Source organism: Chelonia mydas, chromosome 2, assembly GCF_015237465.2.
Source record: "Chelonia mydas isolate rCheMyd1 chromosome 2, rCheMyd1.pri.v2, whole genome shotgun sequence".
NCBI classification, from domain to species: domain Eukaryota; kingdom Metazoa; phylum Chordata; order Testudines; family Cheloniidae; genus Chelonia; species Chelonia mydas.
In genome coordinates this window covers 241,884,390-241,905,411 of record NC_057850.1, presented here as the reverse complement: position 1 = coordinate 241,905,411, position 21,022 = coordinate 241,884,390, and the positions used below count along the sequence as shown (strand labels likewise).

The 21,022-nt window shown below is 39.6% G+C and overlaps 1 protein-coding gene across 2 annotated transcripts in view; it reads right to left on the bottom strand.

Moving 5' to 3' along the window:
* The window catches only part of PTPRN2 (protein tyrosine phosphatase receptor type N2), a 989,298-nt gene that overhangs the window by 308,869 nt on the left and 659,407 nt on the right, over nt 1–21,022 (bottom strand). For both annotated transcript variants that reach the window (XM_037891071.2, XM_043541551.1), the window contains exon 12: nt 17,904–17,968. In XM_037891071.2, the coding sequence (XP_037746999.1) occupies nt 17,904–17,968 (65 nt within the window). The remainder of the gene's footprint in view (nt 1–17,903; nt 17,969–21,022) is intronic.

The following is a 21,022-nucleotide window of genomic DNA, read 5'->3' as shown; positions in this document are numbered from 1 at the left end:
GGCAAAATATGCCTCCTTTGTGCAAAGAACTGAAGAAAGACAATGTTGTTCTATTGTCTTTTGGGTGATTTTTGTAATTTTTATTGAGACATATTGGGTACAGATACAGTTTCACTTCACAGGCACTCTGTGTCCTCACCAGCCTGTTCAGCCCTGTCACATCAAGATTTCACACTTTCTGTGTGTTCCATAATCTGAGGGAAAGTTTCATTTCCCAGCCCACTGCTAGAGACTATTAGTCTGGCACAAAGCTCAGCCTCAAACAAAATGAAAAAGATAAAAGCACAAATGAGGAAAGATAATAGCTATAGCTACTACTGCTCTAGGTCCCACAGACTCTGGAGATTCTCTCAGCTCATCTGTCATTAGGAACATAATCCCACCATTGCTATTGCTGTTGCTCCAGACAACCAGGGACCTCTATCACCCCTTAAGCAGATGGGCTATAGCTGCACTGCTCCATGCCCAGCTATTACATTCACTAAAGTTTGGCTTGTAATTGGATGGAAGGGATTGTACCCTAGTTGCTGCACACAGATAGGGTATAGAGAACTTAGAGCAGAAGAACCAGGAACAATACACAATAAGCCAGTTTGTACATGAGAAAGCACCCCAGCAAGGTCACAGGCAACATCAAGGTCTGGATCAAGTCTGTCTTTGAGGCCTAAGGGTGAAAAACATTGAAACCTAATAACAATGGAAAAATTTACTTAGTTAATTACTTCACTCTTAAATCACAGAATCAAAGTGGTCAGAGATGGGAAAGACCTACTGGTTTTAGTTCACCCAGTCCATCTCCTTGCCTGTATAGGCCCCTTTCTTGCTGTATATTTTCTGATCATTTTAAAGAAAAGACCCAGCTACTGTACTTATCCATGCAGCAGAGGCCCACCTTCCCTTCTCCTTACCCAGCCAATTTAAATAAAGTGCCCTGAAATAAGCAGTGAGACCCAGGCAGTGCCAGCCTCTCTCCCCGTAGAAGCCCCATTCTTTGGAAATTTTAAAACTAGAGAAAACAATATTATGTACTGTAAGGGACAAATACACACAGGTCGAGGGAAGCACTGATGCCCAGATCCACAAAAGAGATTTAGGTGTTGTGAGGCTGAGCATTGCAATGCCTAACTTTTAGGCACCTAGAATATCACAGGAGCAATACTGCAATCCACAAAGCCTGAGTAAGGCACAATGAATGGGGAGAGACAGGCACCTTGCAATATGATCTGCTAAAGCCAGAATGCTAGGCAGGGAGTTGCCTAAACTTGCTAAGGGAGAGGCTGAGGAGAGGGGTGTACCCTAAGCTCCGTGCCCTCACAGAGGAACGCACTCAAGTCCTGGCTTCAGAGAAGCATCTATCTCTGTTTACAATCCACAACCAAGAAGCCCTCTCCTGGGGTCAGGCAGCTTAGGCACCTAAGTCAGGTTTTTGTGAAAATGAGTTAGGTACGTGCCTGACTCCAAACAAAACAGCCAGAGAAGAAGGAGATGAAGGTGCCCAACTTGTAACTTTTAGTGCAATAGTTAGAGCACTCATCTGGGATGTGGAGAATCAAGTTCAATTTCCCCCTAAGGCAGAGGGGCAAAGGATTTGAACAGGTATCTTCCACCTCTCAGAACAGCGCTCTTACCACTGAGCTATGGGATATTCTGATGTGGGGCCCCTTCAATCACTCCTGTGGAGGCTATTCCATTTTGGATAAATGATTAAAGAGTCATTGGAACAGGGGAACTGAACTCAGGCTCTCCCACCTGGGTACCTTGACTATCAGGCTACACAATCTCTCTCTCTGGCCCAGTGACTCTTCAATTATTTAACCACAGTGGAAGAGCTTAAACAGGAGAGAGTGAGGCAACATCATATCAGAATATCCCATAGCTCAGTGGCTGAGCAGGCTTCTGAAACCTGGGTGAGACTCTGGTTCAGGTGAGTGCTCTAACCACTGGCCAAAAAGTTGTCAGGTGAGTACTTGCACTATCTCCTGCTCTGACCACATTCTGAAGAGGAGTTGAACTGGTAGGTGATCTCCGAGCATGCCTACCCAAATGGGCCCCAGGGGTGAGACAGGGGCTTCCTCCACCTGTCTTCGCCTAGTTTGCGGATTGCTCTGGGGCTCAGGCAGGAGATAGGTACCTGGACACCCAGAGTGAAGCAGCAGTGCACATGCCCAGAGGCAGAAACAAAGGTAAGCAGGGAATTTTACCGAGAAAATCTCAGCATTGAGTGAGTTTAGGCACCTACAAGGTTAGGGTGGCATTTTGTGCACTGCAGTAGTGCCTAAACTGGGATTTAGATGCCTAAGTTTGAGGTTTAGGTTCCCAAGTATCTTTGTGGATATGGGCCTGAGTAGAGCATCTCCATCTCTAGCTAATGGAAACCTGAAAAATAAAGAAAAATAGTTTGCTTCTTTAAAAAGGAGTTTTAATTATTTTACATGCAGAAAGGATATGATTTAATGAAATCCCGTCAAGTTTGTTTTGAATATTGTGTTGGCAGAAGTTGGCTTGTTTGAGTGAAAAACTAGCTTCTCTGGTTCAGAACAGCATGGTTTTCTTTCAGCATTCAAATTCGCATACCAATATACTTTGCACGTCATTTGCATACCAAACTACACCATCAGCCTCACCCTCTGCATCCCTGTTGTAAAATCCTAGATAAGCTACTAGCACTTTATAACTAGCATTATTATCTAACTAGTCCATTGGCCTTCTCACAGCAACTTCATCCGGCATTTGAGTAGAAACAAGCACAGTAAGTTCATCCAGTTGTTAAATTTTCAAACAAGCATTTTGTGTTCTCCCCTATGCTGCCCCTCATGGTTGGGAGGAGCTCCTTGTAAACAGCTACAAAATGACCTCATTATCTTCCTTCAAAACCATCCTTAAAACTCTTTTTCCTGGATGCCTACAAAAAAACCCCCCTGGACAATGGTTAGGCTGCTGTTGTACTGAGAGCATAACCTATCATGCTGATCAACGTCTCATTGTTTCTTTGTATTCCCAGTCTGTCTGTATCCATCTGTTGCATCTTGTTTTATACTTAGTAAGCTCTTTGGGGCAGGGACAATGTCCATGTTCTGTGCTTGTTCAGCACCCAGTACAATGGAGTCCTGGTCCATGATTAGGGTTCCTCGGTACTACGGTAATAATAATAAGCTATTTCTCTCTGGACAAGTGATTCTCAACTACCATTGTGGGTCGCATAAGCACCTCTGTATGTGTTACATGGGCTACATCCACACAATATATGTATCCTATATGGCCTGCAGGTTGAGAACCACTGCTCTAGACATTAATCTACCATGGGCTACTACTTGTTGAATGATCACAATTCTGTTTCTCCTCCAACAAAATGTTATTGAAGCCAAAATCATGACCAAGAACTTTGTAAAGGTAACAAAAATTAAAGAACTTGCAGCAGGTGGTACCTGTCTAATCCCAGCCCAAACAATCTGCCACTCTCCTGTTGCAGAGAAGAATAAATTAAACAGAGTCTATTAGTGTCTTGGGGGGAGGCGGAGTGAAAACAAATGGCAATCCTTGTCCAAGCATTCCTGTAGTTTAAATGGATTATTCTTAGCAGGTGCAGTAATGTTAGTGGAAATAGACATAGCTAGTACTAGCTGGTAGGAACAGAAGGAATGGATAGCACTTTCATTCGGCAATAATTACAGGGAATCCCCAGAAAATATCTGGCTACTGTTGACTACCTGGCAAATAGAAAATGAAAACACCTGTGTGCCAGACACCTGTATGCTGTTGCTGCTGATCCATCTGCTGTACATACCACATGCTTGCTTCCTCCCCCTCTTCCTCCTGCACAGTTGGCAAGGGAATTCATTAGAAAGAAAAAGTCTCTGAAAAACATTTTGGAGAAAGGAGCCAGCACAGATTGTATAATAGAAGATGGCAGCTCTGCCAATACCTACACACCACATTTTGCATGCTGCTTATACTTACCCATCAATGACTTATTTGCATATTAACTGGAATACAGAAAATATACTAGGGATATTACCATATTGTTATCTGATGTAGGTCTAGCTCAATGGGAGGAAGACGTTCCAATAAGCAATTATTCAGACTGTCACTAGCATTTGCACCCGTCACCCTAGCTCAACAAGAAACAACGTATTTTCTTTCAGAGTATTCTCTTTTTATCTGTGTTCCATCTTTTTCTGTCCTTCTTGCTATGCCAATGTAGCTGAATACTCATGATATAACACCTGAACCCACTCCAAATTTGTGTCATTTTTGAGGATGATTTCTTCAGGAATCAAATAAATCAATCTACATTCTTTTGGGTCCTAGAAGGATTGAAATCACTCAGTTACTCATGTGTGCTATGGTAGTACTTGGATACTATTATTTAGTACCTAAAAGCACCTACAAGTGTGCTAGACAGTTCAGAGAAAACACAGCTCCCTGCCTCAAACAATCTTCAGGCCAGGGTACACCTGGCATGCAGTCAATCGCAGAATCGGGGACTTACTGTTGGACTTGATAAAAAAAAGAGGCAACAAAATACACCAGGAAGTGCAAGGAAGGACATGCATGACAGATATACAATTGCATGGTTTCTTAGCATAGGTGTGTATGTCTTGCATATCTCACTGGTTCAAATGTTGGCTGTGCTTTTCTTTTTTTTGAATTATAATGCAAAGACATTTCATTGTAGGCAATATTGGAGAAGTGTTTTTTAGGAAATTATTTGAATTATGGGAGAGGGGAGGTCTGAGAAACAGATATTTGTAAGAATGTTTCATGCAAAAAGGGCAGCATGGATGACAGCAGTGATACCGGAGAGGTGCAACTATGCCAACCATCTAGACACGTGATATACTATTAAGGAATATCTTTTAAATGAACATTTTAATAAATATTAAAACACACCTGCCACACATTTTGGATAAGCTAAGATGCATTTTTCCTAGTATAATATTTTCATTGTAAAAAAACCATATTATGGCTTCTAATTCGCTTGCTGTTTAATTCAGTGCAATTCAAGGCCTACGAAAGCCAAGCAAAAAGTGGCACCACTTCAGGTTGCACACATTCGCACATACACATACACACACTCCTCCAGCAACATATTGCCGTTTTCTTCCCATTTTTAAATCATACATATTTCATTAAGCTTCTTGCAGAGTGTCTTCTGATTTATGGTAATTGTCAACAAGAGCAAAAAACATAGACATTTTTAACCCTGCAGTCTTGAGGATTTAACTGGGATAAAATTAAAGTGTTTAAAAGAAATCACCCTAAGCTACTGGGAGGTTGACCATTGAGACGTTATTTTTATTTTATTTATTTTATTTTATTTGTTGTCTGCAGCAGCAGATGCCAGCAGCAACATCTGATTCACTGGACACCTCCAGTGTTATCCCAGCATGCCCATGGCCTGGAGGACTTGGAGTGAGACTAATTTCCATATCAAACCCAATTTAGATGAAACATCTTGGTTAAAAAAGAGCCAGCACATCAATAGCCCCTTGATTAGATTTTCATCTCCTGAGCAGACAAATATGAATATTTATTACCATGAATGCAGCTTTTCCTCTTTCCATTGCTCTGATCTTGAATATTATCCACTGCTAATTTTTATGAAAATTTGGGCAACATAATGTTTTCATATAAACTGACAGTTCTTGAGATAATCCCATTATTGTTCAGTGGAAAATGACAGTTTCTGCTTATTCATGTGTTAACGAGGGATTAAATATTGTTTTTCATCACCATAATCTAAGATGGACTGGAAATTAAAATTTGAACATTGTACATTAGCAAAGCTTTGAGGACCAGAATTTGTTTGCATTCACTTAGCAAAGATCTGTAAATTAGTAGTTTAACAATCAATTGAAAGCAGCAGCATAAAAACACCACTGACATTTATAAAATAAATTCATTACTCTACCTTTTTAGGGCTGAGAAGGTAAAGAGCAAGGTAGCTAAACAGCTCAAAAGAGATGTGCCTCCACAAAAGTAACAAAATTGCATCATTGTCAGTGTCAAGAATCTTCACATGTGCATGAATTTACGCTGCTTTGCAATGGTAAGGAATCTTTCACTATGTTCTTGTCACCGGTCCTGATGCTCTTAAGCACATGGCACCCTCAGCTCCCATCGACAGACAGATCAAGCACATTTTGGAATAGTGTACACTTGTTTTTAAAACTATCATGCTTTCCTAAGAATGGTTTTCATGTACATTACTGCATCATACATCTTTAGCCTAAGCCATACTGCCCTTGAGAAGTACATGCAATCCTATATTGATAATAATTGGAATTTTGCTGCAGATCAAGGGCAATATATAGCCTTAAGGGATCAGTTATCTCCTTGATACCTGTGCATACTGCTTAATGATCCTAATAGCAGTTACATCCATGTACTGGATAGAACCTACTTTGTGATGCTGTACATGGCTGCAGTTCATGATCTGTAAAATTGCATAGCTTTTTTACAGAAGCTTTTTGGGGATGGAAAGTAAATCCTTACATTTGAGATTGTACTTTACTTTCCCCCTGTAACTTTAGCCAAAAAAGAACAATAAACTCTAAGCTATGGTCAAAGCACATCAAACATCTGTGTTTCCAAAACCCCTTCAAACAATTTTACCAGTGAAATCATGAGGAGATACTACAAAACCCCCACAACAAACCAGAACAAAAAAACACACAAAACAACCCTCCAAAACAGAGCATCTAAATTTGGAATAAAAAAGAAAGTTTCATGTCTAAATTTATAATGTAGTTGAAAATATTCCAACTAAAATATCATCTTAGATCTACAATATATAAAGCCTTTCATTCCAAAGGATGGTAAAGTGAAGTACAACTGGACACATACAGCAGCCCTGAAATCTTGCGGCCCCTTGGTACAAAACAGTAGTGCTATGCAAGGTAAAGAAAATGTTGGCTATCTTCATGTAAAGCAGACAGGACCTTGGCTTTTAAGTCCTGATGGACAATAACTAAACAGAGTAAACTGCACAGTACTTTTGTACCTATGCTGAAAAAAATAAGGGCTGAGTTGACTGCTAGAATTTGAACTTCTGGTGCTAAGGAATGTAGGAGCTACATTTTTATAACTACAGCGGTGAAAGCCTGGAGTAGTTCCACAGGCATCAAAGGGATTTCCACCAATGTAACACACATAAGTGTTTAAAGTTTGAAGCACAGACCATTAAGTAATGCCTCTGATGATAGCCATAAAAATCCTATGATTTTTTCCTCAGGAAAAGGACAGAACTGTTCTTTTTCTCAGAAGAGTCAACTGCTTGGCCCTTCAGTGACCCAGTCTGTAGAATATACCACTGTCAAAGATCAGAGAAAACACTAACTAGATTTTAAAAAGTGAGGCTTAATAATTTTATAACTAGAAACAACATTTGTAGTTATTCAGGATAAGGATCTAAAATTCTACTAGGTGAAGAGAGCCCTCAACTCCTTTTCATTTAGTGGGAGTTGAGGGCACTCCAGCACCTTGCAGCACTGGACCTTAAGTTATGGGTAACCAAATCTCAAGCTTCAAGGCATAAGGTGACCACCGAAGAGATCAGAAAGAATTTTGTCTTCATGCACAGCTTTGATCAGCTGACTAGGTGCATTATGGGGGTTTTCACTTTCCTCTGATTCTTCAGGAACAGGTCACTGCTGGAGGAAGGATGCTAGACTTCATGGACTAATAACTTCATCTGGTATGGACGATCTTATGTTCCTATTTAAAAATACTGCCTCTCCCCACTATGCATGTGACTAATGCAGGCTATCAATCAAAGGCTAGGTTATGCCGATGATTTTGAAGAAGAACTCCATTGATTTCAATGGCACACTTGCCTATGAAGCCAATGGATTCATTGCTTGTATCTAACTCATTTTTCTGTGGAGCTTTTCAGTGGATTTCAATTGGAAGTCCTGCTTAAAAATCAATGGCTTGATATGGCCCAAAGACAAGACATAGCCTTGAAACTAACATATGTTACTTTAAAAAAAAACTGAAAATGTTAAAAAAAACAATAAGAGGATGCGTAAGTTCCTACAGCCACAAGGCAGACCTTACCGCTTTCATTGCACACAGTACTGAATAACTGTAGTTACCATAGCAACTGCCACATCACTTGGCACTTCTGCTACTTTAAATCAGAGTACTACTGTAAAGGAATTCATAAACCGACATGACATTTGACTACATGTGCTTCTTACAATGTTTCAGGAGGAGAACACACATCAGAATAAACTGATAGTTGCCTCTGAATATCAAGCTCATTATTTCATATGTATATAATTATTATTATAATATCTTTTTCTTTAACAAAATGTGTAAAGAAGGATGGGGGATGTCACAACCAGAATGTAAGAAAGGAAATTACCACAGACACCAAATTTCAAAGCTGAAGTGGCAACCCATCATTCACATGTCAAAATACTTCTTTCTATGTAATGTGCATGTCAAATACCGGGAATAAACATTAGAACTTTGCCCTTTCACAGCCAGAATCTGTTTGATAGGTGAATGACAGCCTTACTATCACCTGGGCTTGTGCTTAACTTTAAGTATGTGAGTAGTATGATGGAAGTCAGGACATTTAATTATGTGATTAAAGTTACACACATAAGTGGTCACAGGACTGGAACCATCCTCAATAAAACAGAAGAACATAAAGATGGCCATACAGGGTCAGACTAGAGGTCCATCTAGCCCAGGATCCTGTCTTCTCACAGTGGCTAGTGCCAGATGCTTCAGAGGGCAATTTATCTAATGATCCATCCCCTGTTGTTCAGTCCCAGCTTCTGGCAGTCAGAGGTTTAGGGACACTAAAGCATGGCGTTGTGTCACTGACCATCTTGGCTAACTGCCACTAATGAAGATATCCTAAATGAGCTTACCTAATAGTAACAGTAATAGTAATGGGGGATTCAATTATTAGACATACAGAGTGTTGGGTTTGTGATGACTGGGAGAACCGCATGGTAAATTGCCTGCTGGGTACAAAGGTTGAGGACATATCGAGACATCTAGACAGACTTATGTGCAGTGCTGGGGAGGAGCCAGTGGTCGTGATACATGTAGATACCAATGACTAGGGAAAGGAAGGAGAAAGTTCTGGAGGCCAAATTTAGGCTGCTAGATAAGAAATTAAAGTTCAGGACCTCCATGGTAGGATTCTCTGAAATGCTTCTAGTTCCATGTGCAGGGCCAGTTAGACAGGCAGGGTCTCAATGCGTGGATGAGACGATGGTGTAGGGAGGACAGTTTTAAGTTTATTAGGAACTGGGGAGAGGAGGAGCTTACACAGAAAGGCTGGGCTTCATCTAAACCAAAACCAGAACCAGAGTGCTGACATGTAAAATTAAAAAGATTGCAGAGAAGTTTTTAACCTAAAGGCTGGAGGAAAACCTACAGGTGAGGAGGAGTATCTGGTTCAGACAGAGACATCCCTTAGGGGAGGATCTGTTAATGGGGATTCTCTATATCCTAGTAAAGAGGAAAGAACAGAAGTTAATTAAGTATAGGTTAGGAAATCAGGAGAAGCAGTCAAATGAAAGAGTCCCATTCACAATTACATCACATGAAGGCAGTCAACTAAATATTGACAAATTTTATAAGTGCTTGTATACATATGCAATAAATCTAAATAATAAGATGGGTGAACTTGACTGCCTTAATACTAGAATAGAAAATATATAGGAATGACAGAGTAGGTCACACTGGTGCTTGAGTAGCACTATATGTAAAAGAAAGCATAGTGTCAAATACAGTGAAAATCTGAAATGAATCAAACAGTGCCATGAAATCTCTATGGATAGAAATTCCATGCTTAAATACTAAGAGTATAGCAGTACAAATATACTACTAACCACAATGGTGTCAGTGATTACGAAATGCTCAGGGAGATTAGAGAGGATATAAAAATAGAAAACTCAGTAATAATGCGGGATTTCAACCTTTCCCATATTGACTGGACACATGTCACATCTGGATGGGATGCAGAGATAAAATTTCTAGACACCATTAATGACTGCTTCTTGGAGCAGCTTGTCTGGGAACCCACTGGGGTGGGGGGAGGCAATTCTTGATTTAGTTCTAAGTTGCACAGAGGATCTGGTCCAAGAAGTGAACATAGCTGAACCGCTTGGTAATAGTGACCATAAGGTAATTAAATTTAATATCCTTGTAGGGGGGAGGAATATTGAAGAAGCCCACCATAGTAGCATTTATCTTCAAAAAGCGGAACTACACAAAAATGAGAAAGTTAGTTAAATGAAAACTAAAAGGAACAGTCAGAAGAGTGAAATGCCTGCAAGCTGCATGGAAACTTTTAAAAAACATGATAATAGAGGCTCAAATTAAAAAAAGATAGTAAGAAGACAAAAAAAATGCCACCATGGTTAAATAACAGAGTAAAAGAGGCGGTTAGAGGAAAAAAAGGCATCCTTTAAAAATTGGAAGTGTGATCCTACTGAGGAAAACAGAAAGGAAGATAAAAATGTAAAAGTATAATTAGGGAAACTAAAAAAGAATTTGAAAAGCAACTAGCAAAAGACACAAAAGCTAACAGCAATTTTTTTTAAGTACATCAGATGCAGGAAGCCTGCCAAACAAAGCACAATCAACCTATGGAACTCATTGCCAGGGGATACAGTGAAGGCCAAAAGAGAATTTGATAAGGTCATGTAGGATAGGTCCATCAATGGCTGTTAGCCAAGATGGCCAATGATGCAACCCCATGCTCTGGGAGTCCCTAAGCCTCTGGCTGCCAGATGCTGGGATTGGACAACAGTAGATGGATCACTCAACAATTGCCCTGTCCTGTTCATTCCTTCTGAAGAATCTGGCATTGGCCACTGTTGGAGGACAAGATACAGGGCTAGATGGACCATTACTCTGACCTAATATGGCCATCCTTTTGTTTTTATCTAATTCTTTTTTTAACCAAGTTACACTTTTGGCCTTAACAAGATCCCCTGGTAATGAGTTCCACAGGCTGACTGTGCGTTGTGTGAAGAAGTATTTCCTTATGTTTGTTTTAAACATATTGCTTATTAATTTCACTAGGTGACCTGGTTCTTGTGTTACATGAAGGGGTAAATAACACTTCCCTATTCACTGTCTCCATACCATTATTCATTTTATAGACCTCTTTCATATTCCCCCTTAGCTGTGTCTTTTCTAAGAGGAACAGTCTCTGTCTTTTTAATCTCTCCTCACATGGGAGCTGTTCCATACACTTAATCATTTTTCTTGCCCTTCTTTATACCTTTTCCAATTCTAATATATCTTTTCTGAGATGGGGAGACCAGAACTGCACACAGTACTCAAGGTGTGGGCATGCCAATATGTGGGCATACCATGGTTTTATATAGTGGTATTATGATCTTTTCTGTCTTATTATCTATCCCTTTCCTAATGGTTCCTAACATTCTGTTCGCTTTTTTAACTGCTGCTGCACATTGAGCGGATGTTTTCAGAGAACTTTCCACAATGACTCCAAGATCTCTTTCTTGAGTGGTAACAGCTAATTTAGCTCCATCATTTTGTATGTATAGATGGGATTATATTTTCCAGCATGCACTCCTTTGTGCTTATCAACACTGAATTTAATCAATTTCAACATTTTCTTGCTCAGTCACCCAGTTTTGTTAGATCCCTTTGTAATTCTTCACAGTCTGCTTTGGACTTAACTATCCTGAGTAATTTTGTACCATCTGCAAACTTTGCCACCTCACTGTTTATCCCTTTTTCCAGATCATTTATGCATATGTTGAACAGCATTGGCCCAAGTACAGATACTTGGGGGACCCCACTGTTTACCTGTTTCCACTGCAAAAACTGACCATTTATTCCTACCCTTTGTTTCCTATTTTTTAACCAATTACTGACCCATGAGAGGACCTTCCCTCCTATGTCATGACTGCCTACTTTGCTTAAAATCCTTTGGTGAGGGACCTCGTCAAAAGATTTTTGAAAGTCCAGGTATACTATATCCACTGGATCACTCTTGCCCACAGGTTTGTTGACCTCCTCAAAGAATTCTAATAGATTGGTGAGGCATGATTTCCCTTTACAAAAGCCAGGCTGACTCTTCCTCAACATATCGTGGTCACCTGATCGTGTGTCTGATCATTCTGTTCTTTACTACAGTTTCAACCAATATGCCTGGTACTGAAATTAGGCTTACTGGCCTGTAACTGCAATTATCGCCTCTGGAGCCTTTTTTAAAACTCAGCATCACATTAGCTGTCCGCCAGTCATCTAGTACAGGGGCTGATTTAAGTGATAGGTTACACACCACAGTTAGTAGTTTTGTAATTTCATATTTGAAGTCCTTCAGAACTCTTGGGTGAATACCATCTGGCTAGTCCTGTGACCTACTACTCTTTAGTTTATCTATTTGTTCCAAAACCTCCTCTACTGACACCTCAACTGGGACAGTTCCTGAGATCTGTCACCTACATAGAATGGCTTAGGTGTGGGAATCTCCCTCACTTCCTCTGCAGTGAAGACCTATGCAAATTATATATTTATCTTCTCTGCAATGGTCATTTCTTCCTTGAGTGATCCTCCTGGAGTGATCATTCAGTAGCCCCACTGATTGTTATGATTCTACCACATTTTATATATAATATGCTATTACCTAGGGCATATTACAAAGATTACACTGTAAATACATAATTTTTATTTTGCATATTATGCATCTTTCTTTGCCCTTTTTTAACACTGTGGATGAAAATTATTTTAAAAGCATCCCTCTAGTGGGCTATGTACAATAATGAATAGTTAATATATAGCATTAGCATAGTCTCTAAATATTATCAACCATGCATTTGAAAAAAAAGTACAAGGACTTACCAAATGAACCATACAGCTCCACTATTCTCTGTGGGGAAATTTACCTTATGTTTAATTTTATTCCTTACAGTTCTTGAAGAATTAATTCTGTATGCAATTATAGGACCAAATTCTGATACCATTACTTATTAGTACTACTTTACAGTACACATATTCCACAATACTTGCATAGTAAGATACTTCTCGATGTGAGTGTGAGTTCATAAAATTAGGTATATTAATATTATTCTCTTCAAAATTAACATGGGATATCTTAAAGTGTAAAAGTGACTTAGAAATTGATATTATTTAGTCTTGTAGAATAAAGTCATTGTTGATAGGTGGAGCGAGTAAAAATGTTTTGAAGTATTTAGATACTGTATCTGTTAATCAATATTTAATGCTTTTAAATTCTTTTTGATTTTATTAATGTATTTAGAATCACACAAGCATCCATTAAAAAGAAGTACCTATCGCTTGCTCCAGCCATTCCTTGACAATTTCTAAGTATGCAGGCATAATACAGTCCACTCCAGTAATTATCCATTAATCATTAATCTAGATATCAACAGCAACAGGAAATTACACTGCAGCAAAAATCATTTTTAAGAGCCCCTGTTAGAATCTCCCCATTCACTCACAATTAGGAAAAACAAATGGTACCTGCTGGTCAAAAAACTAGCACTTTTACAGATAAGTGGGAGGAAAGAGTTCCAAAGCTGAGGCGCTCTGGTGGAGAATGCTCCGCCGGCTGCCCCCTTTCTCTTATCCAATTAGGGCTGTGGTAGCATGGCTCAGGAACAAAGGCAATATCTGTAGGTCCCAGGCCCTACAAATTAGGGCTTTAAAGGTCAAAAACCACATTATCCATTCTATTTGGTACTTAATTTGGGTAATTCGAAAAATGCTGGCATCACATTCTCTGGCAAGAAGTACTTCATTACAAACCAGTTGTCAAATTCTGCACCAGCTTCAATTTCTGGATAGATTTACATTGTAGGTCCATGCAGAGCACATGCCTGTAGTCTAATTTGGAGGTGACAAAATCATCAATGACAGTGCCCGCCTCCTACCCATATGAGGTGGGGGTAGGGGGAGGGAGTCGAGCTAGCCATAGTTGCTAGCTGATTTTCTAGTAGCAGGTGAGAGTCCAACCAGACTCCTAAATAGCAGCCCTGCCCTAAAAAATGGCAGGCAAGCCAGCTCAATCAAAGGGGGTGACATTATTTCTGCCATCTCCTCTGATAGTTTCCCCCAGCTGCCTTCTGCAGACTATCTGGCAACATGCTGAAATATTATAACCATTATACATCTGTGCTACATTTGAGAATGTGTTTTCAAAGTTATCTGTAACACTTCAGATTTAATACCTTTCTTCCAATAGGGAAAGCAGTAATTTGGAAATGTGATGCCTGTCCCAAGAAGCATTTATATCATTATAGACAGTTCCCTGCCATACACCTGTGGCTTCCTATTTCATCATTCCCCATGATGATTTTTTAATATTGACCATTATGTTTTATTGTAGTAACACTATATGTAATTTCAACATAATTCTAAAACTTATCAAAATATCTGAAACTGTGATTTTCCTGAAATATGTCAAAATATCACTGATCTACTCTGGAACATCTGAGTCTACAGGAGACTGCTCGTTTCAGTTATATTTTGTTTTGAGATATTTCTGCTTGGTTTAAAAAACTATTTTAATTCATGTCTGTCATTACATTAGTGAATCACAAAGCATTATAATTCAGATCCTATACATGCAATTAACATTCCACATAAGAAAATTAGTGGAGAAAAATCTAAAATAATATATCTATAAGCTAGTGGGTTCCTTCACCAGTCCAGGAGAGAACCAGTGCCACACCCAAGTCTGGTTAAGACTCTTGGCTCAGAGGACAATATTATTATACAGTGACAAAAGCTCATGAACACAAAACAAAGCTATTCCCCCAACCAACAAGCTACAATCACCAGAGGCCTTTCCCTTTGCTTCTTTCAGTCCCAGAAATAGAACACTGGCCCCTTCTAAGCATCTGCTGAGTCCTGTGACAAGCAGAAAGCCCTTATCTCATTTCCTGGCTGTTTCACCCTTTCACAGTATCCTTCTCCAGAGACTATTATGAGGTCAAGGAAATCAAATTGAAGTAACATTTGGTCTGAAACTCTAGCTGGGTCCTGCTGGCTTGGCCATGGCAGGAAAGAAGAAAAAGGAGTGGATTTTGCCCATTAGAGCAGATGCAGTTGACTGTGTAGATCCCAAGAAGCACATTCCAGCATGCCTTCTGTATTACCCTTAACAACGGTACCTCCTAACCTTTGTATGGTTTCCCATAAAGACATGCTAGAATTACAGCCCCGGCACTCAGAGGAGCTCAAGTCTGTTTCCAAGATGCTGCCAGAAGGAGGTAGAGAATATGCAGAGACATGACTGGAACAGATAGCTTAAGAGGGGAAAGTATGCTGCATCCCTTAAAAAGGTATGGCTGTTTGCATTTCCCCATACCAGTCGGGAGCTCTGGCAAGCATTCTGCTTCCCCCGCACTCCCAATGGGATGAGGTGCCTTCACACTGCTTTGAATGCAGGGCTGTGCCTTGAGGGCTTGATTTAGTCCTTGGTGTCTACTCATTTCTTATTGTGGCAAAACTCCTATTAATCTCAATGGGAGCAGGATCAAAACCAAAAACAGGTTCCAATGTAAAATGCAACATATGAGATATTGCTGAGCATGGAACAGTAGCTGTATTTGTTTATATAACTTCAGCACTCATTGCTAGTATCTAGCTCATTTTTCTCTTGAAATCTTTGGGTTACTTGAAATAGGAAAGATGTTATATAAAGACATTCCATCCTGTTCTAAAATTCTGCAAATGAAAATGAAATGATCTACCCATTTACTGTGTCATGAATCTGACTCCTTACAAGACAAAAAAGGTCATTTCTCATTTAAAAAATCAGGGTGTTTATTCTGAGTCCTTTTGATTTGAACATCTTGACTAAGTGATTTACAGTTACCATAATGTCTAACTACTGCATCCGCAATTTGCCACAGAAGAACTGCTGATCCAACAAAAGTATCTTTCAATTTGGTTAGAGCTGTCCTTTTTATTTGGTTTAACTATAGTAAGCACAAGGATGAACTGAAAATGAACCATTACACTGGATTAGTATAGTTGGATTTAACCTGGCCAAAATTGAATTTGATCCTGAGTCAACAAATAAATGGCTTAATCATAGAGCTCCATTATTTTTCATGTAGGTGAGACTGTGCAGAAATTTATTTTATATATACATAATCATATCTGATAAGACTTAGATGGGAGAAAGCACAGAATTGAGAGAGACATTTTATTAGGCAATAGAATCAAAGAGTTTCATCTGTCATCTTAATGTGCCAAACAGCTTGGTTATTTTTCCTGCTGGTCACTATATCTTACTAATAACCTAGGATATATTTAAACCTTGGATTCATGTTTCACCTGGGTTTATTTCTTTCTGCTTATTGCCTGCTAAAAATGCATCATGTTGCAGAATGCTGTTAACTTTCAAATGTTTCATTAATCCAAGTCAGAGTTTAAAAGATATTGAGGAAACATCAATCAATCAATCAATAATATCTGTTATGTCAACCTATTCTTTGTGGGAAAAGTTTTTACCAGATATTTGTTTCATTTATCCTTCACATTCTGTCCATTTAGCTCCAAATCAGACACCTTCTAGGCACATCGCTCACTTTCTATGAAGCTCTTCTCTGGCACAAAACATACTGACTACTTAAGTGAAGGACTAAATTCTGAAAATAATGCTGAAAATAGGAACTGACTAAACTGACTACCAAATTATAGCAGGTGAATATCAGAGTCAGACTCACAAAAAACTCCACACTGACAGTCTAATCCAAAACCCACTGAAGTCAATGAGAGTCTTTCCACTGACTTCAATGGTCTTTGGATCCTGCACAGAGGCTCCAACCCTTGAAGTACAGGTATAATTATTATTTACGAACATGAGTAGTCTTACTGACGTCAGGGGACTAGTCACATAAGTAGAGTTATGCACACCTGGATCAGGATCCTCAGCATAGCACCAATGGAGCTATGTTGACTTACACTGGCCAAAGATCTGGCCTGTTTGCAGGATCAGATCCTCACAGCCAGAAACCAATTAAAGCTGTGGGTACTCAGTAGTTCTCAGAATTGGCAGCGCTTTAAGGCCCAGGCGTTTACTTATGTGCATAAAGTTACTCGTGTTCTGAAATCTTTGCAGAATGGGACATTTGTCGTGAACCGTCAAAGAATAGAAAACACCAGAAATTGAAAATGAATCAAATAGTTAATCTACTTCAGTGTTGCTAATCTGTGGTTAATTATTCTTAATACCAAGAGTAATATAAACACAAGAAACAAACGTCTGTCCAGACCTATGAGCATTTTCCACTAGCAAAATTACTGAATTGTAAAAGAAAAAAAATCCCTTTATGTACATAAAATTAGCACCAAAATTAGTATTCACCTGCAGTTCATACAAGGTTCTTAGCAGATAGCATCATTTTAATTAATAAATGATAAAATGCTTAGTAGAGTTTTTGTTTCAAATCACCATAATGGAACAGAGATATTTTATTTATATTTCAAATTAAATAAAAAAATGGACGGAAAATAATCAAGTCATTCACAGATAGGTTCACCTTTATATCTAAAGACATTTTACCCCAAATTTAGATTTTAATTGATCTAGATGAGATTATACTCCATTGAAACCAGGGGGATAAGAAGACACTTCAATTGCCTTGCTCATCTTTGGGGATTTTGTACCTCAGATACAACAAAGCTAGAAACTGCATTTCTTAATGGCTGCTGAGCTTTACACATAAGTTTGGTGCTTTATTCTCTGTGGGGTATGGCACTATGTGTGCAGCAGATTGTACTTTGACAGATGCAGCTGTAACATAAAAAGGCCCTTAGCATTATTAGCACTGGTAGCTCATATACATCCATGAGCTCTAGGATTTCATAAAAGAACAAATTAAAATGTTTTTGAGAGTAAAAAATGCCCCCAAGTCACTTACCTCCCCAACGCCAGTCTGCAGAATCTTCAGTCCAGTAGCTTTTTCAAGCTTGTATTTGTTGACATCTGTTAGGAAAATTAAGATACAGAGAGTTAAGGGAAAGCTGGGATTTTGATGAGTCTGCAGCATTCACTATATTAACAAGCTTTTTTCCCCCTTTGCCAACAAATTCAATACAATTCCTGTTTATCTTATCTATGGTATATGTTTCACTCATAGCAACACTACTATTGAGCCTGTGTCATTAATCTTTCATTATTATCTAAAAGAGCACGAGCAAAACTAGATGTGTTTACTTCAATATACTACACCTCCTTTAGTTTAAGAGTGATGGAAGGGGACAATATAAATAAATTATACCCAACTCTACAATGGGGATGGAATAAAATTAAACTGAGCCAGGACCAATCAAATCTTTGGAATCCACTTACCCCAGAAAAGACATTCAAGGATGTCACATGAGGCGGAGTCAATCTCCTCTTTTTGAACAGACTTTCTTCTAATACAGCCCCTCTGCCCCAGACAGACTTTTTCCCCTAGTTCAGCCCCAATCCTTATGATAAACTCTTGACTTCCCTTTCCTGTCACATCAGAAGGCCCTAGTCTTCTCCTCTTTAAGCCCCTTCCTGGTCCCAATACCTCCCCGTAACTGTGAGCTATCTTTTATTATTACAATATTTATATCCCACAGGTATGAATAACTTTATAACAAATTACCCCTGCCTTGCGGATAAGGTAACTAACTAAATTGTCCCACAATCTATGAAACCCCCTTTTAAATAAACTCAGCCAGTATTTAATTGAGATTTTCCCATTTAACTCTTTCCACACAGCAGGCATTGAAAATAAACAAACAAAAAAATCACGCACAAAACCAAATAAGTCACTGAAGCGAATCAAAGTCTGTCTGAATATAGTAAACCCAGATAGACATAATGACATAGTGCCTAAAATGGTCACCCCTTTCAGAAAAGAACATTTTAAGTGCTGTAGTTACAAAGTACTGCATTTCACATTACAGCAGACAATTTTCATGGGCAATGTTTAGTGACTTTATTTGTTCAGGGCCAGATCCAAAGTGCAAGTTAAATGAGACTCCCGCTGAGTTCAGTGGGCTTGAATCAGGCCTTTAGAGCTCATCTTCATTTCCTGTTTCGCGTGGTGGGGAGGAAGGCGGGGAGGGGGAATGCGGTGCGCTCAGGGGAGGAGGTGGGGCTGGGATTTGGGGAAGGGGTCCAATGGGGCAGGGTGGGGGTGGAGTTGGGGCGGGGACTTTGGGGAAGGGGTTGGAATGGGGGCGGGGCCGGGGGCACGAGCAAATACCCCTCCTCCCCCCGCCCCCATGGAGTGTCCTCTTTTTTGAATGTTCAAATACGGTAACCCTAGCTTTAGCCACATTAACTAATGTGCTTACCCTCACCATGCCAGAGGGAGTTAGTTTAGTAAATATTGTTATCTCCACTTTCCCCAGAGGGAAACTTGAGGCAGAGACAGGCAGGGACTTGCCCACCGCTGTGCAGAGGATCAGTGCTTGAGCCAGGTTTAGGATTTTAGACTTCTTAAGCCTGATTTTCAAATTGCAGGCCTGCACACATTGATATGCTTGCCACTAAGTCTTTGCATATGCACATGGACAGGTAAGTGGCCACCTAGCATGTGTTTGCCCACATACTTGACACATGCACATTAGCAATGCAGTTTCACAAATATACATTTGGGTGGGGAACTGCTTGAGGGCGATGGTAATTTGAGCTTTTGAGTTGCTGGGTTTGTTGGTAGTGAGTTATATTGAACTGAACTGCTGCATAGTAGTTACATTTGGGTATTAATTTTCTTGTATCCTTGAGTTATTTCAAGGGTGCCTACAGTGTATTGTATAAATCTAAATAAATCACTTAATCAGTCATTGTAATCAACCTCCAATTTCCAGCCTTGTGCTCGTTCTCCTGCACTATGCTGCCTCCCACCTACACATTCATTTATAGCATGCATATTCAAAGCATTTTTATGCCAAATACAATAATTGAGAAGAAGCTTTATAAAAATAGAAAACTCCACAGGCTGAGTCAGATAAACGTAACGTCCAGCAGAATGCTTTGTAGTTCACTGGTTGTATGTGATAAATAAGATGACACAGTATAGCAGAAACCAAGTAAATGCAGTACAGGTGAAAAAAAGCAACAAACAAAATCTCATATGGTTCTGTATGGCCTCTACAGTTAATAGGAAAATGTTGGGCCTGCTGTATTTTTCACAATGTATTTGGCCAGGAGGTAATTTAGCGATTTTTCTTATCTTCGTCCATAGCCTCGCTATCACTGAAGTTATTTTACTTTCAATAAAGCATACTTAAAAACCACCTTTACAGCATAATTGCCAGTTGATATAGGCCAAAACACAAAGAACAGCTCTTACGTTATCGCCATTCAACTCAATAAACCCCTGCCAAAATTGAAACCTCCTAGAGTTGCCAGGTGTCCGGTTTTCAACTGGAACACACAGTCGAAAAGGGACCCTCCCCAGTCTGGTGAAAATGAGCAAGCGAGTGAGGGTGAGTAAACGGTGGAGGGAGGGGGCAGGGCCTTGGAGAAGGGGGCGGGGCAAGGGTGTTCAGTTTTGTTCAGTTAGAAAGTTGGCAACCCTTGAAAGGCCTGATTAAATCCCATCTTGAAAGTGGCCAAACTCAGGCTTTGGCAGAATGCAGGAGAGGGCCCTCAGCAGAACCTCCTGATGTTCAGTTCTCAACATGTGTAGGAGGAGTTTTCCAGCTGACTTTAAATCCTACAATGGGGCACAAAAGGAGAGGTGGTCTTGGAAATAGAGGGGCCTCAGGCTATCTAGTGTGTTATAGATAATCTATAACATCTTGATTTGAACTCAGAAGTGAACAGGAAGCTAGCGCAAAGATTACACACTAGGTATTATATGCTCAGTATGCATGAACCCACCTCAACAGTGGGTTTTCCAATGGCTAAAAATCAAGGTGCTCTTTAAGTTTAATTTTCCTGTGTCTAAATTTTTAGACATACAATTTTCTATTTCTTAGGAGTTCAGCAACCAAATGTCCAAAAAAAAAAAATCCCTTGGAGTTGTGAATGTAAACTGCAGTTGTCCATGCC